At 42.8% G+C, this 27213-nt stretch overlaps 3 protein-coding genes across 4 annotated transcripts in view; 2 read left to right on the top strand and 1 right to left on the bottom strand.

Annotated features, from left to right (window-relative positions):
• The window catches only part of skib (v-ski avian sarcoma viral oncogene homolog b), a 58192-nt gene extending 54699 nt beyond the window's left edge, over window positions 1-3493 (top strand). The window contains exons 6-7 of the mRNA XM_061784949.1: window positions 878-1108; window positions 1855-3493. Of these exons, the coding sequence (XP_061640933.1) occupies window positions 878-1108; window positions 1855-2022 (399 nt within the window). The 3' untranslated portion in view covers window positions 2023-3493. The remainder of the gene's footprint in view (window positions 1-877; window positions 1109-1854) is intronic.
• A 1261-nt stretch (window positions 3494-4754) lies between these two features.
• Window positions 4755-20865, top strand: plch2b (phospholipase C, eta 2b). The gene is made up of 20 exons (XM_061784044.1): window positions 4755-5290; window positions 9219-9365; window positions 10396-10639; window positions 11830-11959; window positions 12785-12955; window positions 13684-13777; window positions 13854-14057; window positions 14821-14941; window positions 15021-15192; window positions 15642-15752; window positions 15826-15909; window positions 15984-16084; window positions 17007-17095; window positions 17182-17367; window positions 17442-17549; window positions 17632-17756; window positions 17848-17932; window positions 18358-18504; window positions 18611-18684; window positions 18747-20865. Exons 1-20 carry the CDS (start codon window positions 4987-4989, stop codon window positions 19803-19805), a joined length of 3756 nt encoding a protein of 1251 aa, XP_061640028.1. The 5' UTR covers window positions 4755-4986; the 3' UTR covers window positions 19806-20865.
• Window positions 20866-21291: 426 nt separating this feature from the next.
• si:dkey-183j2.10 (probable glutamate receptor) overlaps window positions 21292-27213 on the bottom strand; it is a 13298-nt gene continuing 7376 nt past the window's right edge. For both annotated transcript variants that reach the window (XM_061784043.1, XM_061784041.1), the window contains 5 exons: window positions 26174-26271; window positions 24507-24724; window positions 23248-23467; window positions 22026-22270; window positions 21292-21641 (listed from right to left, as the gene is read on the bottom strand). In XM_061784043.1, coding sequence (XP_061640027.1) covers window positions 21525-21641; window positions 22026-22270; window positions 23248-23467; window positions 24507-24724; window positions 26174-26271 — 898 coding nt within the window. In that variant the 3' untranslated portion in view covers window positions 21292-21524. The remainder of the gene's footprint in view (window positions 21642-22025; window positions 22271-23247; window positions 23468-24506; window positions 24725-26173; window positions 26272-27213) is intronic.

Here is a 27213-nt window from a genome sequence, read left to right as displayed (position 1 = left end):
CCGTACACACTGTGTGTATTTATATAATTGTATATATACATATACGTATACACACACACATACTTTTTTTTTTTTTTTTTTAATTAATTTGAGGACAAATTCATAGGGTGGGCTAAGGCAAGTTTTGGGTGAGGTCAAATCGGGTTGGCCTCGCCTCTGCAGTGAACTTTGGCTGTGTTGCAGTTTATTGTTCGCGCCACCATTATATCACTGAATTTTAAGCGAATAGTTTTTGAAAGCTTTTTACAGTATACACGCAGATCCAAATTTAGAATTGCGAGGAATCTTTGTCACAGAAAGCTTTTTTTTTCTTTTTAGAACTCATATTTTTTTTCATTGCAAAATACTATCTACAGTATGTATTTAACCATTTTGAATGCTATGAGCCTCTTCCCAAGTGGTTTGGGTTGAAAGCTTGTGGCATATTTGTTGTTTGAACCAGTGGTCCTCAAACTTACCACCTAAAGAAATCCTGAGCCTTCCAAGTACCAACTTCATGATCAACATAAAAAAATACTGTAGTGTAGTAGGCTTAAGCGTTCGGCAAAAACAAGACGGAGGCTTTAATCCTTAAAAGTATATTTAATATTATTGTAAGCCGCTGTAGCGTAATATAGTTTGAACATCAATACTGCGCTTAAATATAGGAAAATAAAAATCTGTACTTAAATAATGATTCAATTAAAAGGTATTGCACATACAGTAAGTTACAAAATAGTACCTAAACAAATGTTTGGGGGGAAAAAACAGTTTGCAAAGGTTAAATGCATGTGTATTGTACGCAAAAGTTAAATGAAGTTGAACTGCACTTAAATATACGAGCGTAAGATATGAAAGTGAGATATTAAATCACAAGGGATCTGCGCTGTTTTCACAGGAGTTGGAGTTTGTGAGAGTGGCCAAGAAAGGCCGCCTCCGCGAGGCCGTGGAGGCAAAGAGGAATCTGCGGAAGGAGATCGAGCGCCTCCGCGTGGACTGGGAAAGGAAGATCAGGGAGGCAGAGGAGGCGTGCGGCCGACTCAAGAGGGAACTGGCGCACGAGAGGCAGCAGCGAGGCTGCGACAAAGGATGCGAGTCCGAGCGACTCCGCGTCAAGTACGCCGCCCAGGTGAGAGGCTCAGGGATGGCAGAAGTGCACAGTCAGAGCGCAGACGTCGGCCAAGGCAGGGCAACCCGAAACATAATGGCTTGCTGGGTTATACAGTACTGCAACGTGGGTGCAAACACACAGCAAGATTTTTTTTTTTCTTTCACCATAGCGCCACCTGCTGGATATGGGAGCTCACTGTACCCAATACACAACTAATTGATGGATGTTTTAAAATTTAGCAGCCAGTGAAAACAGTTGAACTATTATTCATTTTATTTTAAAAGGGTGCTACTAACAAAAAGGTTTACAATTCCCAACTTTATTAGAGGTGAAGACAATTAGCAATTTGGGTATTTCAGCAAGAAACATGAATTCGACAAACATGATTCACATTCGCAGGCTACATTAAATGATGGAGCAGGCCGGATCTGGCCCCCGGACCTTGAGTTTAATACCTGCATTTTATATTTATGGCCTAGAAGTATTTTTCATGAAAGCATTTACTGTAATTATGACTTTGGTACTGTGTTCACGTAAGTTAATGATCGACTAGAGCACTTTCCCACTTAGGTACAAGTTCGGGTTTCATTGCTGCCATAGAAACGAAACTCTTCTTGTAAACCGAGGAGTGCGAGAACTCCCTGTATGTACCTTCTTTGCTCAAGTAGTGACCTCTACTGCATAGCACAGTTTTACCACAGGAGTGAGGAATTGAAAAGGGTTTAACTCGAAAGTGAGTTTTACCTCTGATCTCTTTACATCAGATCGACGAGCTGCACTCTCAGCTCCAGCAGGCCGAGGCGGACCGCGAGCAGCTGCGGAGGGAGCTGCAGCAGGAACGGGAGGCGCGGCAGAGCCTGGAGAGCGTGGTTCGAGACCTGCAGTGCCAGCTGGCGGCGCAGGATACGACGCCACGCAGCACTCCATCCTAAAGTGGAGCCCAAGAAAAAAGACACAAACAATTGAATAAGAGTACTTGTATGTATCTAGGATGAATGAAAAAGATGGTGAGTTTTAAGGAAAGGAAAACTGGATGAGAAAGCATGATGTCCAGGACTCCATCAGTGACTGTTTTTGCTATAAGCTAATTGGAGAGAGGCCACATCACACTTACTTGAATATGAAGGGAATAGTCACACAGTCAACAATGGTGCCACAAAAGTATTGGTACACTCCAAGGTGTCACTGCAGACCACTGGACCCAAGAGACACCCGTTTACCACTATTCGCTTTTAATATCAGCTTGCTTTTATTATATTATATATATATATATATATATATATATATATATATATATTCAACTGTAGAGGATGTACTTTTAAAGATAGCCTATATTGCTTGTTTATTTCATAGGCGAGAAAAGCAGCCATATACTGATGTGTACGCATTTAAAGCCGAAGTATTGGATGCTTTATATATATATATATATATATATATATATATATATATATATATATATATAATAATGTAACTCAGCTTAATATCTTCTTCTACATTCTTATTTTTTAAAATATGCTCTCCTGTCAGCAATTAACGCTCTCCTAAAAGACACACACACAAAATGAGAAAAAGTGTTTTTTGGTTTTTTTTTTCTTTGGAATGCGGTACCTCTGTTTTTTGTATTTAGTACTGTAATTACATTTATATGGCTCATTTGAAAGCATTCGTTTTTAGGGCTCTTAAATCAACAAATGGCGTTTATATGAACAGCATTTCTACGTATATAAAATGCAAAACGAGCATATATTTTTTTACTTCAGGAAAAAAAAAAAATCAAGGAATTGCACTTTTTGAACAAACCTCACGTTGCACCCACCTGTTACACGATTCAGACAAATTCAAATGAAACACTCGCTCACTCAGTATGCTCTGATGTAAATACAACAATATTGTAAATAAGATTTTGTTGCTTGCTCCTGATTTTTTTGTTTTGTTTTGCTCTTACTTGAAACCAAAAAGAGACTATATTTGGATTTTCGAAGCAGCCTAGTATCACACGAACAGGGCATTTAACAGACTTTGGATGAAACCCATCAAAACAAGTTACCTTTGATTGTTTATTTGAGATAAATAGAGTATTATAAAAGATATATATCGACGCTACTGACCAAAAATCTGAAACACAATTAAAATGTCTGTACTTGCCACTCGGATTTAGAGTAGAAACCAGGCTTTGGTGTTCTCGCCTAGTTTAGACAAGAAACACATGTATGTTTTATCAACTTCCTCATCATGTTACCCTGGCTCAGTATTTGTTGGGTACAGTGTTATATAGCACTCGCAGTTTTCTTACTGTAGCTCATGCTCTTGTAGTTTTGGTTTGGATATAGGCTTTATTCTTCTTATTTTTCCCCCTTCAGAAAATGTGTATAATACCAATAAAAAATCTAAGTCAATCATAAAGTGCTCTCAAGAGTGTTTTCTCATCTCTGAATGGTGACATACAATAATGAAAAAATGGCAGTCAACACATGGAGGCCTTTAGGTTCACAGGCCAATATATATATATATATATATATATATATATATATATATATATATATATATATATATATATATATACACAGGGTATATATATATATATATATATATATATATATACACATATATATATATATATATATATATATATATATATATATATATATATATATATATATATATACACAGGGTATATATATATATATATATATATATATATATATATACACATATATATATATATATATATATATATATTGAACACACAAATGGCGAAGCAACACATGTAGACAAATAATATAACAATTCACAAAAGCATAAGTTCTATAGCCCTTGCGGAAATTTGACTAATATTACTGCCTCTTAAGTCACTGACAGTATAGGGGTACACTTGCCTGGCTTTGGTGTGGGCAGCGTGGGTTCAGCTCTCACTCAGTGACGGTGTGAATCTGAGTGTGAATTGTTGTCCCTGTCTATATGTTCCCTGCGACTGACTGGCGACCAGTTCAGGGTGTAGTCCGCCTTTCGCCCGAAGTCAGCGCCCCGCGATCCTGAACAGGATAAGCCGTGTTGAGAATGGATGGATGGATACTGCGGCTTACTGAGGAGCTGCCGCAGTCTACATGAATATTCGTATGTTTCTATTATACTGCCCCCTGGCGGCCAAGGCACAGGAGTAGTACAATGTCCATTGAAAAAAGCACAAAATGTGGAAAGAACAAAGCATTACAACTTCAAACGGTTTAGCTCATTTCAATTACCAAATTTTTAAAATAGAAGCTCCAAATTAAGACAGTTTACCATATCTTTCCATATCATTCAATATCATACCACAATTAATTCCACAGCATTTCAGTTCAGCTTCAGCTTTTCACCATTCACACATCATCTATTTAATGATTTTCTTGAAATACCCATGGTTTTAAATTCCTCTCCCAAGGCATTGGAAAGGGGGGGACCCTCATTGTGGATAAACACTATGATTTGCCTAAAAATATGAAACGGTCTCATTTTCTGGAATCAAGTCTCCTTGGAAAGTAAAACCTTACTCAGAACATTTAAACTGCAATGTTTATTTAACATAAACCCTGTGTACATAATCCTTTGGAACACAATGTACAAGTTCAAGTATATCTTCATAATTGACAGGATGCTATGGAGTGACCATTTGCTGGTCCTTCCTATTGGACGAATGAAAATCCCTCCATGAAAGCAAGACTGGAGCCTCACTTGAGGATTAGCGCTTGGGAAAGATTTACAGGTGGTCACATGCTGCGCTCTTCCTCCCTTCGAGCAACAATGCATGCACAACCTGAGGTTAGGGTGCCTTTTTTACGTCGGAGGATGAAGAAGAACCGGTGGGATGAGCACATGCGTATAGGACATCAACTTTGCAAAGAGTGGCGACGGTGCTGATGGGACAGGACAGTTGGATGCAAATGTCCACTTCAGGGATGAACGCCGCCCAGGGGATGGCGCCTCCGTCACCGGGGATGAGTGGCAGCCCTCCACCGCCGGCTTCTCTCTCCCCGAGAACGAGCACCTTCCAAGGTGTGGGCTCCCCTAAATTGCCTCCCAACCCTCCTAATTCCCCCACCATGTCCATCATGAGCTCCCCCAGACTGTGGAAGAAGGCCTCCATCGCGAGACTGGCAGAGGAGTTTTTCTGGATTGGTGGCAGTGTGGTCGCTCAGCCCAAATGGAGGCTGGGCCAGTTTGGTGAGACTCACTTTTTTGTAAAAATATTGTGCAGATTAAAGAGTAAATTTATGAATATTTGATATGGAATACCCACATATGGGATTTTAGCACACCTATACCACTGTATATGACATTTGCATGCATTAGAGTAGACCTGCGGGGAGGCACTTGAGTCAATAATGGGCATATGGACTGGAGACAATCCTTTAGGATTAGCCAGGCTGTGTCACAAGCAGTTTTCAGATTACAAACTAGTAGGGTCACCTGTACTCGGCCCGCGCATGCACACACAAATCTGTTTTTTGTTTTTTTGTTTTTTTTTAAAAAGCTTACATAATCAAAGGTTGTGCTGCCTTCAAACGAGAGACAACTAGTGTACTGTATATGAATATATTGGACCCCCGCTATTTACAGGCTATCAGGACCAGACCCCTGCGAATAGCGAAAATCTGCGAATAATTGACACTCATTGTAATTGCCATGAAAAAAAATACCCTCCAAAAAAATGTGAATAAGCGGGGGATCAGGGGGAAAAAAACAAAACAAAAACATGCGATAGGTTAAAAATAATCCACAAATAAAATTCACAAATATGTGGTGGTACACTGTACACCTAAACTGTATTTGTCATGAACGGAACTAAGGACAGGACCCAAAATGCACGACTCCAATTCAAATGGATAGTTTCAAAAAGAGAGGTTTAATAAACGGGCAGAGGTCGGTAAACAGGCAGGCATTCCGCAAAGGCAACAGTATCCAAAAAACATGAGGCAAAAAGGCAAGGTCAATAATCAGAACAGGGTCTTGTCTTACTATGAGTCGGTGACGTGGAAACAAGGAATGCTGGAATGTGACAATAAGGTACGAACTGGCCACCAGAAAGAATGAGACACGAGGTTAAATGCAGGGGGTAATTAGGGTAAACGAGGCACAGGTGGGGAAGATCCTCTCAGGAGCTGGTGTGTATGAGACAGGGAGACGACAACAACCAGAACACACACCCATGACAGTACCCCCCCCACACACATTAACGGGCGACCCCAAACGGCCCCGGAGCCCCTGGATGCGCAGTGTGGAAGTCCCGAGTCAGTGAGTCATCCACAATAAACCCAGACGGCACCCTTGAACATTCCTCAGGCCCGTTAGTGTGTGTTAGTGTGAGCCCAGTGGATAAGTCTTCCCCTTAAAGTCAGGACCACATAAAGCCTGTTTTCAGGGCAATCTTCAGGGCGAAGAGTGTTCTTCAGAGCCTCTTTTACCGCAGTTTCAATGTCCCAAACAGAAGCAGAAAACATGACTTGGGCAAAATTGTTTTAGGGTCGGACAAAGAATTCTCTACGCAGAAAATACACGATAAAGCATCTGGACTACCATTTTTAGAACCAGGTCGGTAGGATAACATGAAATCAAATCTTCTGAAGAATAGAGCCCATCTAGCCTGCCTAGCATTTAATCTTTTAGATGACTTGAGATACTCAAGGTTCTTGTGATCTGTCCATACTAAAAACGGGGTCTGAGCCCCTTCTAGCCAGTGACTCCACTCCACCAAAGCCACCTTGACAGCCAGCAGTTCACGGTCACCTATGTCGTAATTTCTCTCGGCTGGAGTCAGTTTTTTCGAGAGATTAGCACAAGGATGTAACTTACCACCCTTGAGACATTTCTGGGAGAGCACTGATCCTATTCCGGCATCAGACGCATCAACAACAAACTGCTGTTTGGGATCTGGCAAAGTGAGGATGGGAGCAGAGGTAAAGCTCAATTTTAATTTCTGAATTGTTGACTGACAAAGCGGGTTCCACACAAAGGGTCTGTGTGGCGAGGTAAGATCATGCAAAGGCGAGGCTATTGAACTGAAATTTCTAATGAACTTTCTGTAGGAATTTGCGAACCCTAAGAACCTTTGTACGTCCTTGCATGACGTGGGAGTGGGCCAATTAGTCACGGCATCAACTTTGCAAGGATCCATTTTGATTTCACCTGGAGCCAGCACGAAACCCAGAAAAGAAACAGACGCCTTGTGGAACTCACATTTCTCATCCTTGACATATAGTTCATGCTGTAGTAACTGCTGCAACACAGAGCAGACATGAATGATGTGAGTCTCCTCCAAGTGCGCGGTGACACATCCTTCCGCCGATCTCCATCCAGCTCGCGATCCAAATTCCTTTTTTCGATCTTTATGGCGAGAGCGATAAGTCGTGTCCAAGTCGGTCGGCAGGTCTAGTGGGACCAAATGATCCTTGACGGCGGGGGATAGTCCTTGAAAAAATGTATTATTCCACTGACTCTCAGCTGTTAGAAAGCGAAACTCAATTGCGTAATCTGACACACTGCGCTTGCCTTGTTGTAAGGTGACAAGGGAGCGACCTGCCTCACGATCTGGTGTGGAATACTGAAAAACTCGCTCCAGTCTTTACAAAAGAAGCCCAAGAATGACATGCGGCAGTATTGCGGCTCCATTCAGCAGTAGCCCACGCCTCCGCACGACCAGTCAGGTGGGAAATGGCAAAAGCGATCTTTACCCGCTCGGTGGGGAAGGCAACTGCCTGCAGCTCAAAGTGGAGTTCGCACTGAGTGATGAACGGCTTAATATTCCCAGAATCTCCAGAGAACCTCTCCGGTCGAGAGAGCTGTGGTCAGACAGCAGCGGATGTAGCAGGTGGCTGCATGGTGATTGCTTCACATGGAAACGGTGGTACAGTGGCGGCATCGGGTCCTGTGCCAGCTGGTTCCTTCTTCTGAACCATATACATTAGAACTTCAAACCGTGAGGCCACCTGTCTCATCATAGTGTCCTGATGCTCTGGCAGTCCCTTTAGATGAAGGTGGAGGGCAGCAAGCTGCTCATCCTGCTTCGAGATGTATTGACCCTGCGCTTGAAGGGCTTTGCGCACCGGGTCTGAGTCTGCTGGCTCCATGTTATGGCCAGTTCGTTCTGTCATGAACGGAACAAAGGACAGGACCCAAAATGCACGACTCCAATTCAAATGGATAGTTTCAAAAAGAGAGGTTGAATAAACGGGCAGAGGTCGGTACACAGGCAGGCAATCCGGAAAGGCAACAGTATCCAAAAAAGCGTGAGGCAAAGAGGCAAGGTCAATAATCAGAACAGGGTCTAGTCTTACTATGAGTCAGTGACGTGGAAACAAGGAATGCTGGAACGTGACAACAAGGTACGAACTGGCGACCAGAAAGAATGAGACACAAGGTTAAATGCAGGGGGTAATTAGGGTAAACGAGGCACAGGTGGGGAAGATCCGCTCAGGAGCAGGTGTGTACGAGACAGGGGGAAGACAACAACCAGAACACACACCCATGACAGTATTTCCTCAAAGCCTCCATTTAAATAAACGCCTTACCTCAGTTAACTGTCAGGTGTATAAATGCAGGGAAAACATACTGTTGTGCTTCTTTAAAAGGCAAGAAATACACACTGGTTATGAATAAATTCATACTGTATTTCCTCAAAGCCTCCGCTCAAACAGACGCTTCACCTCAGTTAATCGGTAGGTGAATAAAGGCAGGGGGAAAATCAAAACGGGTTGTGCTGCCTTAAAAAGAGAGGACTGTACACTATGAACAAATTCATTCATACAAATTCCTCAAAGCCTCCTCTTGAATTCCCCAGTTGATCAGTTGGTGAATTAAATCGGGAAAAGGGGGAAAAACGGTTTGTCCTGTCTTAAAAAGAGAGAAATGTATGCAGTTTATGGATACATTTATTTATATTTTATTTCCTCTAAGCCCCCTTTCAATTAGATGCTACACCTCAATTAATCAGCAGGTGAATAAATGCAAGAAATCCAATTGAAAACCTCATCTTGGAAATCCCAGTGTGACACAGCCCAAACGTAAACGTAACCCCTCTTCTTTGAGTTTATCGTGCACATATGGCATACATTTATATGCATCGTCAGTATAAAATTGTGATGATCTCCTGTAGTGGAGAGGTGCATGTGCACAATGCAGACGGGGACGCAGATGACCAAACTGAAGGGAAAGAAGAAGGGACTCATGCGCGTCTACTACTTGGATGAGCACCGCTCATGCATCCGGTGGCGTCCCTCCAGGAAACACGACAAAGCCAAAAGTGAGCTGTGAATTTATTTGTTATTTTTTTTTCTTATTTTTTGTTTTAAACAGAATAATAATTCAACTTTACTCACGGTTCAGACTATAGGGAAGTCAAGGGAGAAAGTATAGGGAGAACAATGTCTTGGCCACCAATGGGGAGGAGGGGGGGCTCCTGGCATCCTGTCAGGTTGTTGCAGTTGTATGGACGTGGGAAGTGTCCAGCGGAGAGGATATCAATCATATAGTCGATACAATCCTCGATAGCTTCAGTTCAGGCTTGCTAGAGGGCAGAAAGAGATTCAATGTAATTTGTTCTTGCATTTAGGGAATACCCATTCAGATCAGTGTCAGTAAGTAACCCTTCTGCTACTTTTTATCGAAATGTGATTAAAACGACAGTAACACTTTGCAAGAAGCAAATAAATCAAAGCACTGCACTGCTTCTTAGAGACTAGAAACGGATGATGCTGCAGTGCCATAGTACACTGTTATTAACCCTTTATTAATAACAGTCAGAAATCTATTGTAAATATCCATGCAACCATTTTCAATTGCGCTTGTCCTTATTAGGGTGATGTATACAAAATGGATGGATGGATGGATGGATGGATGGATGCAGTGGCGTGCACAGATAAACCCAAAGTGGTGCTCAAGCACCAGCCCTTTTTCCCTAGGCAAAAGAAAATGCCCTTTTTGGTCCAACACCTGCCCTTTTGGCAAGGACAATTTTCCTGTCGGCAAGTATTTTTAGCCAGCGGGAAACATTGTACAGCACTCCAAAGTTGACAAATACTTTTACCATGAGCCTTCGGAAAACTTCCACCAGCACGCCCCAGCACCTCCACCCCCCGTTCAACAAATATTTTGAGGTACCCCTTTTGGGCATCGAGCATCTGCCCTCCAAAGTCTCTCACACACCTGGATGGATATATTATAAGGCTGATTAATCACAGCATATCAAAGCAATCCCTATCTATTGTGGCAATACGCCTTTTCACGTAAATACAACAGAGCTTTAATTGATTCCTTGTCTTGTCTTGTCTTAGTTACAATCGACTCCATCCACGAGGTCCGCGAGGGGAAAAAGTCGGAGGTTTTCCGCAAGTACGCCGACAACCGCTTCGACCCAAACTGCTGCTTTAGCATTTACTACGGCGAGCGTGTTAAATCCCTGGACCTGGTCAGCACCAACGGCGAGGAGGCCCGCACATGGATCACCGGACTCAAGTACCTCATGGCCGGTATCAGCGACGAAGACAGCTTGGCTCGGAGGCAGCGCACCCGTGATCAATATCCTTTGACAGTGCCAGAGGAAGAAAAAGTACTCACACTCTGTACTTAAGTAGAAGTACAGATAGGTGTTTTTAAAAAGACTGGTGAAATAAGAAGTACAGATACAGCGCCAAACTTAAGTACAAGTAAAAAGTATGGATTCTGAAAGTCACATACAAAAGGAAAAGGAATTTTTCGTCTCAATATTAGACAAAAATTAGTGCTTTTCCACCAGTTCGGGGTGTACCCCGCCTCTCGCCCAGAGATAGCTGGGATAGGCTCCAGCACCCCCCGCGACCCTTGTGAGGATAAAGCGGTACAGACCATGGATGGATGGATAGTGCTTTCCCACCATCTTGTGGCATCTCGGTGCCAAGGAATTATGATAAAGTGAGTTCAGGAGCTTCATTTAAACTTAAGTATTGCTTTGCCATTCTCTTGGTGCCATATACCTATGTTGAAGTGACTTGAGGAGCTTCATTTAGACAGAAGTAGTGCTTAGTGGTCATCATGTGGCATACAAGGAAGCGATATTGGAGTGAGTTGAAGAGCATCATTTAGGAAAAAGGTAGTGCTTTGCCACCAGCTTGTGTCATCTATAAGCAATTATAAAACTTTTTAGTGACGTGTCAATTACTGGCAGAGGAGCATTCACTGTACCGGTTTTGATAACTTTGCAAAACAAAACAAAAAACTTATCTGAATAAAATAGTTTCTTTCTTTTATTAACTTGCATAGTGCTTATACTGAGATGAAACTCACTGGATGCAGTTTTTCTGCTATATTCTGACGCATGATATTATGCTGGGACAAGAAAAGGCATTCATCGCAAATTATTCTTGACGCCAACAAGGTCAAAAAATGATTTTAAATGAGGCCATGGATGGTGAATGTGTGCTAGAGACATCATACAGTATATAAAGAGACACAACCTTGGGTTCTGAATCGTAGCCTACGTCATTCAGATAGGTTGAAAAACCAAGCCTATTTTGACAAAGGGGTAGAAATTATAAAGAGCTGTTTTCAAATGTAGGGAATAAAAGTAAAAAGTCATCAGAAAAATGGAAACTCGAGTTAAGTACAGATACCTCAAAAAAACAGTACAATACAGTAACAAATGACTTAGTCACCTTCCAGTACTGGATGTTGCCAAACATTGTTAAATGAATGCCAACCTGCGCGTCATCAGCCTTAACCCCAGCGCTCACGTGGCTTCAGCAGACTTTCTCGGAAGCGGACAAAAACGGAGACGGCACTCTCAGCATCGGAGAAGTCCACCAGCTTCTTCACAAGCTCAACGTGAATCTTCCCAAGCAGAAAGTCCGTGAGATGTTCCAGGTAAGGGCCAGGACCTCGCTCTTTCAAGGAAGAAATAGTGCCGAATTTTGCATTGAACGCATCAGTCACAATGCTAACATATGACGACAATAGTGCCTCCTGTGTTCGCTTTTCAGCATTTGGCTTTTGGTTCAGGTCAACAAACTCATTTTATTCTCAGTGCAGTGAGAAATCTGGCCATTAAAGCAAAATTGAGACTGTGGAATAGAAAACTACTGCGCGCAGATGAACAGGCTAAGCTCAATTCCAGCCTGCGTTGTGAAATTTCAAAGCATACCTGAGTGGCGTTAAACATCCATCAATCCATCCATCCATTTTCAATAGCGCTTTTCCCACATTTGGGTCATGGAAAAACTAGAGTCTATTCCAGCTGACTTTGGGCGAGAGGCAGGGGTACACCCTGGACTGATCCCCAGCCAATCACAGGGCGGCATTAATCCTCCATCCATCAATTTGCAATACTGCTTATCTCGTTCAGAATTACTGGTGATCTATCCCAGAAAACACAGGGAGAAAGGCAGTCTACAGCCTGGACTGGTTGCATGTCAAACACGGGGCATACATAGCGACAGACAACCATTCACACTCACATTCACATCATCACTGAGTGGGGACTGAAACCTATGCTACCTGGAGAGAAGTCAGGCGAAAGAATCACTACATCGTGAGTGATTGGCATTACTCAATACAGTTCGGTACAGATGACAACTGCAGTTGAGTAACTAGACGGCACCCGACACTATATGAAGGAATACAATTTTATAGTCTTATGAGTAGTACAATTGTGGAAACAATACGACCAAAGAGCGCCATATCCTTTTGCAGGAGGCGGACACAGACGAAAACCAGGGCTCTTTAGGATTCGAGGAGTTTTGTTCCTTCTACAAGATGATCTCCACACGGCGAGACCTCTACCTCATCATGATTTCTTACAGCAACCAAAAAGAAGTCATGGACCTGCACGACCTCGCCCGCTTCCTGGAGAACGAGCAGAAGGTACATCATCGCGTTGAAAAGTTTGCATGCTGGTCTAACCCTGCTTACTGGCAATTGGCAGTTGGTGTCAAGGTTGCTTAGCTTAGCGTACATACAGGAATCACAGGACAGTACTTTGCAAAAGTCACCTGGGCCTTTGCTGTAATGATCTCTTTCATTGCAGTCATTTCGACACTGCGATAAATAGAAGGACACGTACAGTTAGCGTGATTAGTCATCATTATCGTGGGTATCCGACTAACTTTTAGCGAGACAAGTTTGGTACAATCCGGACTATTCCCCAGTCATTGATTTATGGACAATCTAGTCTTCACTTAACCTAACGAGCATGTTTTTGGAATGTGAGAGAAAGCCAGATTGCTCGGCGAAAACCCATGCAACCACAGGAGAACATGCAAACCCCACCCAGGAAAGAGATTTGAACCTGAAACGCAGAACAATGAGGCAGACCTGCTAATCACGAGTCCACCATGATGCTGAAACGGACAAAGCTTAACCATAAATCCCTTTTGTATGAGCTGATGACACCAGAGAGGTGGACATTGAGGGACTAGTGTCCTGGTGTCACGTAAAAAAAATCTCTCTGAATACGGATAAAACCAAGGAGATGATTATTGATCCGAGAAAGAGGAGGGTAGAGCGCACACCTGTTTACACCAGAGAGGCTGAGGTGGAGATTGTGAAAACATTCAAATTACACAATGAAACAAGTTATGTTTGGTTGTCAGATGCGAGGTCTTGCCAGAGAGCACCTGATAGACATCGTCGCCAGGTTTGAGCCGTGTCCTGACAACCTGCAGCATCTGGTTTTGGGAATAGACGGTACGAGCACGACACCGACTAGAAGCGCTGGTGAAAAGCATCTGTCGACGTTCGTTCAACTTCTCACACCGTCCAGGTTTCACCAACTACATGCGAAGTCCCGGCGGCGACATCTTCAACCCAGAGCACAACCAGGTGAACCAGGACATGACGCAGCCACTGTGCAACTACTTCATCGCCACGTCGCACAACACCTACCTGACCGGAGACCAGCTGCTGTCTCAGTCCAGTGTGGAGATGTACGCTTACGTTCTCCAGGCCGGCTGTCGCTGCGTGGAAGGTGACACCCTTCAACCTGACCCTCCTGTTGCAACAGCACATGCTCTTCTTCAGTGGAAATACACATACTTCGTTACTATATTTAAGTAGTTTTTTCAGGTATCTGTACTTTAGTTGAGCATTTAATTTTCTGACAACTTTTTTCTTTTACACCCTACATTTAAAACACATTTACTTTCTAACAATTTCTTGGTCAAAATAGGCTCTACTTTTTTTTCAACCTCTGTCGATGAAAGCATTGTAAAAGATTTAAATAGAGAGAGATCAAATCAAATCCAGTTTGAGCTCTTTTGATTGATTGAGATTTTGGGGTTTTATAAAGTGAAAAAATCTGGCAACATGGAGGAACTTGAGCCCGGGAGCATAAACGACAACGGCAACAGGTTTGCAGAAAAGAGATAGTCTCCATTTTTGGTCTTGTTTAAAAGATTTGTTTGACGTTGTCGGCTACAAGAATGATTCATTGCGAGTGCCTTGTGTTTTCTCCCAGCATAAAAACCACCAGCTAATCTGAAAATAGGGCCTGTTTTACTAAAATCCCAAATATAATATAAAACCAGTATTTTCTCCTTCTTTTCAGTATGAGCACGATGTAAGTTAATAAAAGAGGGAAATTATTTTGTGTGCAGAGAAGGTTTTTCTCATTGTGCCAAGTTATCAAACAGTTTTACTGTCAGTAGAATTTCCATTTTAATTTTGTACTTAAGACAGAGTTTGTAATTTTTTACTTTTATATAAGTCCAGGAGTTGTTCTTCTTTCGCAGTGGACTGCTGGGACGGGCAAGATGGTGAGCCCATTATCCACCACGGCTACACCTTGACATCCAAAATCCTTTTCAAAGACGTTATCGAAACCATTAACAAATACGCCTTCACCAAATCACAGTAAGTGCTCGTTCAATCGAATTAGCCAGGAGAGGCAACAAAAGACATTTCAGGTATCACATCTTGCTCTCCTGTGCAGGTACCCAGTGATTTTGTCCATAGAGAACCATTGCACCGTGCCTCAACAGAAGAAGATGGCGGAATACCTGAGAGAGGTGCTGCAGGATAAGCTTGACCTGTCCAACGTCAACACGCTCGAATGCAAGAAACTGCCCTCCCCGGAAATCCTCAAGGGAAAAATATTAGTCAAGGTGAGGCTGATTGTTGAAAATATTCCATACAAACTGACTATTACCTAACTTACCTGCAGTCAAACACATTCCTGGACTGGATTTGTTCAAACAAACATACCCACAGTACTTACCTTTCTACCAACCTGCCTAGTCCCCGGCCTACCTCCCTACTACTTAGCTACCTAACTACCCTCCTAATTACGAGCGGCAGTCAAAAAGTAATGAGCTGAATTTTCCTCTAGCTTTATTTATTGCAATAGAAAGGCAATATTCGCATAGAAATGAAGCGCAAAACGTGGGGATTTCATTGCTACTTTTCCTACCTAGTTAGGTTAGTTAGAGCATGTACCTCTGCCAAGGTGTACCATTCATACTATCGTGATTCAAATGGCAAAATGTGGTGAAAAAATATTCCTCGATCCTCGTCTTTATCCAGATTTCAACAACAGTCGTTTGTCGCGTTTCAGGGAAAGAAGCTCCCAGCGAACTTGGACCCGAATGCCGAGGAAGGAGATGTGTCTGATGAAGACACCGGGGACGAGGAAGAAGAGGAAGATGACGAAGAGGAGGATTCCCAGGCAAATTTATCTGTGACATTAAACAGTTTCATTGGATGAACCCTGTATTTACTGTGCAATACGACTCTTTTAGGAGGAAAACAGCGGTCTAGCTGCTCGACACCCGAAGAAGAGGAGGCGCTTCGGCAGATCCATCATAAGAAGCTTCAAACGCAAGGTCTTCCTCTTGGTTCGGATGCATTGGATGTGCTCGGAGCATAAAAATAACTGTAATTTGTGATATTGTTGCAGAGGAAAAAGAGAATGCGACTAAGGAGTAAGGTCCGGTCTGACGGAGAGTCGGACTACAGCAGCGGCAGCAGGGACAGGACACAAATTGTTTATCACCCCAAGTGAGGCTCTTTTTTTTAGTTAGATCTTTTTAAGGAGATTTAATTATATTTCTTCACAATTTAAAACAGTTCCCAGGTATTTTAATAAATTATCTCTGACAACCTTTGGTCTAAATACACAAAGGACAGATAAAATTACAGAACACTTAACATCCACTTTTAACACTGTTTTTTTTGTCACTCGGTTTTAGGGGGGCGGTTCTGGCTCATGCAAATGCAGAGAACAGCTTTTGTTACCATGACGATCCAGGCATTGAAGCTTTTCTGACCCCTTTAGCAATTATTTTCCAAAAAAGAGACTACCAACAAATCTAGTAACTTTTTATGGTGTTATTGGAGACTTCAGAAGACTGAGACTCCTTCCAGAGCAGACCCCTTCCGTGTCCAGACTGCAAATGAATGACAGCTGCCCAAAGCCATCCATCCATCCATCCATCCACTTTCTACCGCTTATCAGAGGTCGGGTCGCGAGGGCAGTAGCTTTAGCAAAGCCTCGACTGGCTAATTTAACCCTATCCCCAGATTCTATTGCATTTTCACTTGTGGAGGCAAAGTTTCATCACCAAGCCACTGAAATACACTTTGTCAATAGTACTTTGTAGTGGTGTGGTGCGTAACATCGCCAAAAACAAATGACGCCCTCTCCCATGTCTTAGTTGAACAGCAAAGTTGACAATGGCAGAGCTAGGAGCCTAGCTTCCTAATCCCGGGCGGAGAAACTCGGTGTGGGTGATTATTATGTAAATTATCCCAATTGTAACAACAATTAGGAAAAGTCATAGGAGCTCGCTCACAGACATTTGCAGAAGGATGACAAAAGATTTACTTGGCAGGCAATCCAGACTCGGTTATTTGTATACAACCAATAAAAGTCAATTTTATGTAATCTGTCACTGCTTTATGTTTATAACGTTGTCTTCAGGAAGAGGAAGACAATGAGGTTGTCCCGTGCTCTGTCTGACGTCGTCAAGTACACAAAATCTGTCCGAGTGCACGATATAGAAACACAAGGTACCATTCATTGTATTTGATTTCATTTAGGATCTGGGAATGGGAACGGATCTTTGTAGCGTTTTTGGATGTGTTTTGCTCGGCAGCCTTTACAAACAGTTGGCAGGTGTCGTCACTCAACGAAACCGTCATGAACCAGATCGTGCTGCTAAAGCCCGGTCAGCTGGTGCGCTTCAACCAGCGTCAACTCCTGAGGGTCTACCCGTCCAACTACAGGGTGGACTCCAGCAACTTCAACCCGCAACCCTACTGGAATGCAGGATGTCACATGGGTTCAGTGACATAATAATAATTCATATAATTGTAAGAATATTGATGGTCGCTGATTGTATCCCTTGTATTCCAGTTGCAATGAACTATCAAACAGAGGGTCGCATGCTTGAACTGAACCGAGCTAAATTCTCAAGCAACGGAAACTGTGGATACATTCTGAAGCCTAAAATCATTTGTAAAGGTATGTAGATGTTCATAATTACATGCATGATTTGATGAGCATTCCTTTCGCTAAGGGTGATTGTCCGTCCCCCCCCCCCCAGGTGCCTTTAACCCCAATTTGGAGGATCCACTTCCAGGAAAAAGGAAGATTCAGTTTGTTCTGAAGATCATCAGCGGACAGCAGCTTCCCAAACCCAAAGACTCCATGTTTGGGGACAGGGGAGAGGTCAACTATACTGCATAGCATATAGGCTACTTCTTTTCAACCTGTAAAGATAATTATTGTTATATATTGCATTTTTCTATGCCACATCCAGATCATTGATCCCTTTGTGGAGGTTGAGATCATCGGTCTACCCGTCGACTGTTCAAAGCAGCAGACCAGAGTGGTGGATGATAATGGTACAGTGTATATATATATTTCACAAATATGCTTTGAATTGCTGAAAATGTTTTGTCAAGTTTTGAAAGGTAGGTAAGTAGGTAGATAGATACAGTGCAAAAACCCAAAATTTGACCAAGAACATTTTCCTTATTTCTAGTAAAACTAATTAAAATAAGACTCATCACGTAAAAAGTAAGTGGGTGCTAATTAAAAGTTCGACCAGACATTGTTCCCGACACATGTGAGGGAGGACCGTCAAGGTGGCCACCCCGTGGCTCAGCCCATGGTAGGTGAGTAGTTAGGTACCGTAGGTAGAAGACAGGTATCTAAATCGATAAGCAAGTGTGCAGTATATGCATGTATTGAAGACAGGTATCTTGGTAGGTGGGTAAGTAGGTAAATAACATCAAACGTATTAACCCTGTATTTTACCTTCCCTCAGGTTTTAACCCCATGTGGGAGGAGACTCTCGTCTTTCACATTCTAATGCCGCAGATCGCCCTGGTGCGCTTCCAAGTGTGGGATCATGATCCCATTGGGAGGGATTTCATTGGCCAGAGGACAATAGCCTTCACCAGCATGATGCCAGGTGAGTACCACAGTCTGGCTGTGAATAGGTGGTCACTAGCAGTAAATAGTAAGCATAAGCAGTCATCTGAAATACATAACGACATCCCTTCACTGTGAACTTGTAGGTTATCGACACGTGTACTTGGAAGGGATGGCAGAGTCTTCCATCTTTGTTCACATTGCTATCATCGATGGGAAGGTAAGCTCCTCGCAAAATTATGCACATTTAGCTTTGAATTTATGCAACATGTTGTATCGTAGGTAAAGCCAGCAAATGCTGTGCAAGTGGCCAGGAAGCACATCCAAAAGGCAGCCCAGAAGCACATGAAGGGACCCCATAGGCAGCCGTCCCTCGACTCATCCGTGCAGTCCTCGGACGATTGGCCTCCTCCATATCTCCGCAAGGATGCAGACTCCTTCTCCCAGGAAAGCAGGAATGGAGAAATGTCCCCTCTGGTCCAAGGGCCCGCCTCCAGGGCCGGGATGCACAAAGGGATCATGAGTGAACCCGTGAGACGTGCCCACCGTGTCAAAATTCATGACCCAGCTCAGATGAGGAGAGGGATATTCAGCAAGATGTCCTCCACAGCTTCAAAACCAGTGCCGACTTTAACGTTTCAAGACAGCTTTGACTTGGACAGCCCTTCATGTCTGAACAGTCCTACTGAGGACAGACGGGATCCAGTTCCAACTAACTTTAGTGAGCTTCAGTCTTTGTCTGAAGCTGCTGAGTTACGGATACTCCCCACATTTGGACCACAGGAGCTTGAACCTCCTGTGGTGGCCCGAGCAGAAGCAATGACTGACCCAGAACCACCAGGGAAACCTCCACCTACAACCCTTCAGTCGATACCACAACATCCCTTACATTCCGACGCCATATTTGTACCTCTGATCCCTCCGCCATCCCCGGCTCAGGTCAGAAGGACCTTGGAGGCTCCGGCCACCCCCAGACACACCACCACCCCGATACGAACAAAGGTCCGCTCGCGTAGCTGCCCTCGAAACCCCAACACCTCCCCCGTCACGCCCATGGTGAGCCGCAAGCCTGCTTCCCACTGGCAGACCTGGCGAGTCCAGAGCACGGGCAAGGACAGCGACCGCCAGGTGAGGACCATACTCAACGGTCTGTGCTTGTCCGACAGCTCGTCGAGCAGCGGGAGCAGCTCGGACAGCCTGGAGTTCAGAGATGGCCCCGTTGCGGCGGGTGCAGAGCAGTGCGACGGCACCCTGCAGAGGGAGATGAAGGCACTTTTTGATCTAAAGATGAGAGCGATCAGATGTAAATCTCCACTTTTCTTCGATGGTTGGGATGTGTGAACACGTTTGGGCCGAGATAGGCTTTGTTGCTACTGGTTAGGCTACCAAGATCCAGTGGTACCTTGACTCACAAGTCGTCAAGTCACAATTTGTTTTGTGACTAAGTCTGTACCTGAGTATACTCGTACAGTGAAGCCCTACATATTCATGATTCAGCTTTCGCAATTTGTGGATTTCTTTTGAGAACCTATCCTCCGTTATCTGCTGAATACCTCGCTTTGGTGCTGACTGGTGGCATCTTCCTCATCATTATTGCGATTACGTTACATGGGCCTGCTAGCTTAGAATACATAGAATTTCACCCGAATACCACTTGACTATCATTGTACAAATTAATATTTATTATTTTTTTTTACTTCTTCATACTCCTATTGAACATCTACATTTCTTTTGTTTATTATTGCTTTTTTCTGTTTGTTTGCTTTCTTCCATCTCTGTCTAATAGCCTACTTTGATTTGTTTTTGTATATGTTCAGTAAACGTAAAAAAAAAAATAATAATAAAAAAAGAATTTGTGGTGCCAAGCGCCTAGGTTAGACTGAGGGCAGGAGCTTCATTTAGCCAAGTCATAGCTTTGCTGAATAGAAAGTGTTTTTCTGCCATCTTGTGGCATCTTTAACCAATTACAAACATTTTTGTGTGGGTGTTTCCTATCGCCAGTAAAAACGGGCCTTCACTGTATTGCAAGTATGTTTTCCTTTTTGACTGAAATGCTATTAATCTGTTCCAACCTAACAAAAAAAAAAAAAACATTTTTTGTCTTTTTTATTTTAAAAAATAGCACTGTATTGCATACAAATATGATAAAATCTAATAAAATAGAATGTAAAGAAATAAACTGGTTTTATAAAGTTTAATTACTGTACATACTGTAGCGTGTGTTGGATGTGTGCCTATAAGGGGTGTGGCCTCGTGAGTGATGTTAGGAGCTGGTGTCGGTTTGGCCAGGTTAGTCTGCGTGTGAGCTTCTGTGCATGAGCTGTGGTCGACAGCAGCTCCCTGCATTTTTTTTTTTTTGTGTTTCACTGTTTGTCCCGTTCAATAAACAGCTGAAAGTGCATCGGGGACTGCCCAATTTATTTCCCCCACATAACTCGAACCACGGCAAAGCTGAAGCTCACCTGAACATCCAATTTTGGCTCACAACACCAAGCAAAAACATCTGTACAAAAATCAACCAAGCAACAGCTCACAGCTCGAAAAATTTGTTCCACTCGTAAGTCAAGGTACCACCGAACTGATGCACGTAAGTAAAAGGACAGAGTGATGAGTGGTAGTACTAACAAATGTGATGTGGTGAAAACGGTGCACAGAATAGGAAAAACAGAAAAAGGTAGATCAACGTTACCACAATTTGGTCAGCCTTGTTTGAGGTACGGTGACAAAAATGTACAATTTTTGCAAAGCGCACCATTCAAAAAGTTGACATTCTAACAAATAAGATGCTTGTTAAAGCCTGTCAGAGTGAAATAACACCAACAAAAAATGTGTGACACAGTTTGTATTTATTTTAAGCTTCCTTAAAATTAATTTGTAGCAGCATTCTGCTCAATTGTTTACACAAAGTTTTATGCTAAGTTGGCTTTTATTTCAGTTCACAGTTAGAGTTGCTAATTGTTTATTTGTATTAATTGTAAAGGGTTATCATTGTAAATGTAAGACTTTTTTAAAAGAGTTATAGGCCATCATAAATGGCCAGTTGTCAGTGGGTGAATGATTCTATGCCTTTTCTGTTTCTTTATCGGCAGGCTCTTGAGCTCGCTTTGTTGGACTGTTGTTGTTGTTGTTCCTGAAACGCAAGCTGAACTCTTCGGTCAGAACCCGGCAGAAGGATTTCTGTGGGCAGGATGTATTGAAACGAAAAAGTTAAACTTTGTTGATGTTTTTTGTTGTATATATGACTATGAGATTGTAAATGAGAAGGACGCTTAAATTCAGCGGTGTCCAAAATCCTGAAAAAAATCTTAAACTATTTGCCTCATCAACTTTAACAGAAAACAGTGCTATAGCAGTTTTTCAAAATAACTATAAAATAAAAACAATGCATAACTGCTTGATGGATTTGTATTCGCACGTTTGGTGAATTAAAATACAAGAATGTCAAAGTGGCCCTTGCATCCATCCATTTTTCGTTTGCAGTATGCAGAGGAAAGGTTTTGGACACCTCTGCTTTAATCTGACTACTCGGATGAAAATGCAACTCCGGTGACGCGATCGTACCTTCTGCTCTGCCGCGCTGCTGCGACTCCTGGATGCGAGCTCCAGGACGGCCAGCAGTGTTCCCAGTGTCAGGCCCAGCGCAAGCACTGCGAACATCCCCTTGAGACTGTGAGGCTGCACAGCTCTCGCCTTGGCCTTGTCCGCCATGCAGCTGCTGGCCCACCATTTGCTCTGCAGATAAGCCAGCTCGCCCGCCTCGCTCAGCTGCAGGATGGCCACGCTCAGGTTCTTTATGATCGGAGATCCTTGGAGAAAAGAAAATTCATGGTTAGTCTTATAATGAAAATGCATTTGTCTGTTTAAAATCATCTAACGTTAATTCAGAGATTTGTTTTTAAATACATGTTTGAAGAAAATTGCTGAAAACGTGCAATGACTGAGAACTATGTCGTACAGTGAGTGATCCCTCACTTATTGTGGTTCACCTATTGCGGATTCAGTGCACTGCAGTTTTGTTTTGTTTTTCATATTCATATCATGCATAATTAACCATATGGCGGGATATTGAGTGTATGCTGTAATTTTTTTGTGGTAAAAATAAACCCTTTCTAGCCTAAAACATGAAAAATGAGGGAATAAAATCTACATAGTGTGCAGTACTACACTGTATGTTTTAGAGTTTAAAAGTGTTTACGAGAATAAAAAGTATTTATAAGAGAATGGTAGAGGTTAATAGGAGTGTGGGGAAGATTATTAAGCATCTAGAGAGGTTCATACAGCTTTAAAATATGGATGAGTAATCCTAAAAATATGTGGTCGCTACTTCCTGTACTCAATTGTGGAAATATAGTCTTAAAATGTTTTTTCAACATTTCAGTTTTTCTGATTTTTAGGGCTTGGCTAAAATGGCGCCCATTGATACACTTCGGTGGCAAGAATTATTCCCCTCTGCCCCATTATACAAGAACTTGAGTGCCTACATTCACAGTGGTTCTTTGGCGCAATTGCGAGTTACTTAGTTAATATTACTAGTCCCAAGCCTGTAAGTTTGCGGCTAGCGCCTTTCGTTGAGGTGTGGAAAGCCTCACGACGACCCGGTAGGATATATTTCAGCCATCGGAGGCTTTAAGCGGATATATTTTCGTCCTTCAGTGGCCCAGCCAGAGTCCAGACTTGAATCTGATTGAACATCTCTGGAGACATTTGAAAATGGCTGTGCACTGACAGCAATATAAATTTAACAAGGAAAGTCCAATTTAACATGTTGAATATGAGGCCTCACCAAGTGTGGCAGCAATGCTGTATCCCCTCATGCCGACCACCTCATGCGCTCTGACCAGGTCGCAGTGGCGTGCCACTGCCAAGTCCAGAGACACCGACTCCCCGATGAAGGCAAAGTTGCCCTCCTTTGCACGTTGGATGCCTTCATCCATGGATGATACCAGACTTTTACTTCTCTCCATGTGCTCGTAGACCCTACGATACACCGGGTTGTCTGAATTCTGGGCGAGAAAAGGAAAAATCCAGAAATAGAATCAGTTGTAGAAAAATGCACCGGAAGCTCGAATACGCTGGTGTGTAGGCCACGAAAATGGCAATAACTACTTTCCTATTAGCCATTTACAGTGGTGCCTTGAGATAAGGATTTATTTCAATCCATGGCCATGCTCGTGAGAAGCAAAAGAAGAAAAATAGCACTCTATAATATTGTACATTATGAAATCTTACAGTAATTACGTAAGTAAATAGAATGTAAACAAAAACAGATTTTGCCACATTTTTGCTTTGATTCAATGGACATTGTTTTGCTTCTGGCACGGTGAACGACTGGTTAGCACATCTGCCTCACAGTTCTGAGGACCGGGGTTCAAATACCAGCCCCGCCTTTGTGGAGTTTGCATGTTCTCCCCGTGCCTGTGTGGGTTTTCTCCGGGCACTCTGGTTTCCTCCCACATCCCAAAAACATGCATGGTAGGTTGATTGTAGACTCTAAATTGCCCGTAGGTGGGAATGTGTGCGCGAATGGTTGTTTGTTTATATGTGCCCTGCGATTGGCTGGCAACCAGTTCAAGGTGTACCCCGCCTCTCGCCCGAAGATCGCTGGGATAGGCTCCAGCACGCCCGTGACCCTAGTGTGGACAAGCGGAACAGAAGATGAATGAATGAATGTTTTGCTTCTTGCGGTGTGTGCACCTTGGCCGCAGTATAATACAGACATACGGATATACTGAGACTGTCTCAGCTCCTCAGTAAGCCGCAGTAATTTTAGTTTTTCTTCGCAGAGGATAATATATTATATATAAAATAATAATATCATATTTCATGGTGAGTATTGTTATATTGTCTGTCTACATGTGTTGCTCCACCATTTGTGTTCGATTATCCATTCCTTAAAGTGTTATAACAAAGCAACACCAGTGCTATTTGTTAGCCCGTCCGGCAAGAGGCAGGGTGCATCCTGGTCTGGTCGCCAGCCTATCGCAGTTTATTATTATCATTATTATTAAGTGGCAAACCGGAAGTGGAGCGGTTCATCTGCACCTTGAAGAAGGCCAGCGTGGAAGAGGCACTCAGGCAGCCATATTCGATGATGTCCTGATTTGCCAAGTCCTCAAAGCCTTTCACACTCAGCTGAGTGGACTCAGGGCTTTTGGACGAGCTGAGGTTGGAGAAATAACAAGCCAGGATCGCCACGGCAAATAGCCACCAGCTACAGCAGACGACGCGTCCGGAGAGAGCGCGGGGGTGCGGACCAGCACCTGGCAACAAAACACAACAATAAGCCATGTGCCTTTTTCATTTTTTGAAAAAAGGGATAGTTTATACGGAAGCAGACAGAAGGGTGTGCACTATGCGGTATTTGAAAGTTACATCAAAACCACATTAGAGTGACACAAAGAAATCATGCAAAACAAATAAAGATGTTGACATGCAGGTGGGTGCTCTCTGGTGGCTTCACCCCACCATAAAAGTTTGGAGAGTCCTTCCACCAATTGGGGGCGGCCCATAGACCACTGTGGGCAGGCAGTCAGGTGCTGCACAGTGACCTAACCCACCATAACAATTTGGGAGCAGTATGGAGCACGTGGCAGTCGGTGCTGGATGGTGACGGATACAATACATTTTTTTGTGGCGATCGGAGCATGTGGAAGGCAGTTGTGAATTAGTTTTTAGTTTTATTAGTTGTGAATTTCCACCAGTAGGAGACAACACTCGGGCAGATGGGTCATACTGTAAGGTGCTGGCGGGTGACCGAACCTACCATTTAAAAAAAAAAAGCAAATACAGTACAGTGGTGCTTTGAGATACAAACGACCTAACTAACACATTTTTCGAGATAAGAGTCGTCGTTCAGACGATGTTTTGTTTTGACTTCCGAGCAAACATTTATAGCTAGCGAACACATAATGTGATTATGTGCCATCTTAATGCTAACACATAATGGGAAGCATCATCAACTGGCTAACGAATAGCATCGGTGTCACGTGTCGTGTTTGAACCCTTTAAGCAACACATAATTTGAACACAACGGTGGAGCAACACACCTAGATAGATAATATAACAATACTCACTGGCATTTTATTATTTATCCTCAACAAAAAATTACTAATATTACTGCGGCTTACTGGGGAGCTGAATGTCTCCATGTATATCCTTATGTCTGTATTAAACTGCCCCCAGGTGGCCAAGGAATGCACACCAGAAAGAGCAGCACAATGTCTACTAAATTGGATGAAAAAAAGTGACAAAATGTTTCATTTGTTTCGTGTCTTTAGTCTATTAAATTATGTCATTAATGCATGTTTTTATACAGTAAAATTAAAGAAACAGTAGCAATATATTAGTTGAGCTAGAGTGGATTAATGGCTTCCCATTTCATTCATTTCAATGGGGAACGGTGATTTTAGATACGAGTGTTTTGAGTTACAAGCATAGTCATGAAACAAATTAACCTCTTATTTCAAAGCACCGCTGTAATTATTTTTTAAAAGAGCAAAAAAACTAAAAGTCTAACTTTTTCTGTTGTACGAATAAAATGTGCATAATTTCTGTATTCAAAATAGTTCTGTGCATTGCTGTGATTGGCCACTCATCGATGCTGGGGTGAGGTTTAGGAAAAGGCCAATTAAAAGAAAACATGTCAAAGGCTGATAAGCACTCATGAACAAAGAGTCAAAACCGCCATGATGTCCGACTGTGGCCTCTACCTTGTAGTGTTAGCGCCCCAGCGGCATACCACAGGCTGTGTGGGAAGCTGAATGTGTTCCGCTCGCTCTGAGGTTGACGCCACTCACTCGGACTAGCTCTGGGAAGAAAAAAAAAAACAAAAAAAAAGATAACAGTCTGTGTCAACATTCACCAGCAAGCAATCTAAAGGCGATGCTTGCCTTGACACACCCTATTTTCTGTCTTACTGTGAGCACTGCTCACCCCCCCATACACTCCCAACTAAGTATTAAAAAAAAGTGAGTGTGAACTGCAAAGCACATATGAGACCTCACAAAGACAGATTATTATTTTCCCTTGTGAAGGCAGCACTTCATCACCTAGCTGCCAAATTACTTTTCACTCTGCATGCAGATTCGTGCATGTGGGGCATAAAGCAGACACGGCACCAAAAAAAAAAAAAAACTTCACCGAGCAATCAAGTATGGGCCGCTTATTAGAGGCAGCGCAAATCCATGCATCCAACAAAACGCATGCAACTCTACCTACATTTTAGCTTTGACATAGTGTTTCAGACAGCGTATTGTAGCTTGGAAATGGCAGATCTTTGCTCAGCCGCTGCCAAGTCATGGGCAGAAAAACTCGGTGTGGGGGTGGTAATTATGTAAATTAGCCCCACTGTTACATCATAGTGAAGCGGAAGTACAGAACAGCTCACTTGTGGACACATTTTTAGAAATAGGCAGACAAACGATTTACAGTGGTGCCTTGAGAAACTAGTGACCCAAATTATGAGTTTTTCAAGATACGAGCCGCATTTCGGCCTATTTTTTTTGATTTGCGAGAAAAAATTTAAGATACATGCGCTGTATGGTGGCAGTGAACTAAACTCAACTTCACTTCAGCAAGCAGCAGTTTGGCAGATACTGAGCAATTCTTCAAAAAGAGGCTTCAAGCTGTTTATTTATATTCCAATTTGAAGTTAAGTGTAAAAATAAATGTAAACTAAAGAATTATATGTTATGTATTCAAAACAACCACACAAGATTGCCTTAGACTTGTCCCCTATCTTAATGCTAAC

The sequence above is a fragment of the Phyllopteryx taeniolatus genome, chromosome 9, assembly GCF_024500385.1.
Source record: "Phyllopteryx taeniolatus isolate TA_2022b chromosome 9, UOR_Ptae_1.2, whole genome shotgun sequence".
Classification (NCBI taxonomy): Eukaryota; Metazoa; Chordata; class Actinopteri; order Syngnathiformes; family Syngnathidae; genus Phyllopteryx; species Phyllopteryx taeniolatus.
The sequence above is the reverse complement of the archived record's forward strand: the minus strand, read 5'-3'. Positions and strand labels throughout refer to the sequence as shown.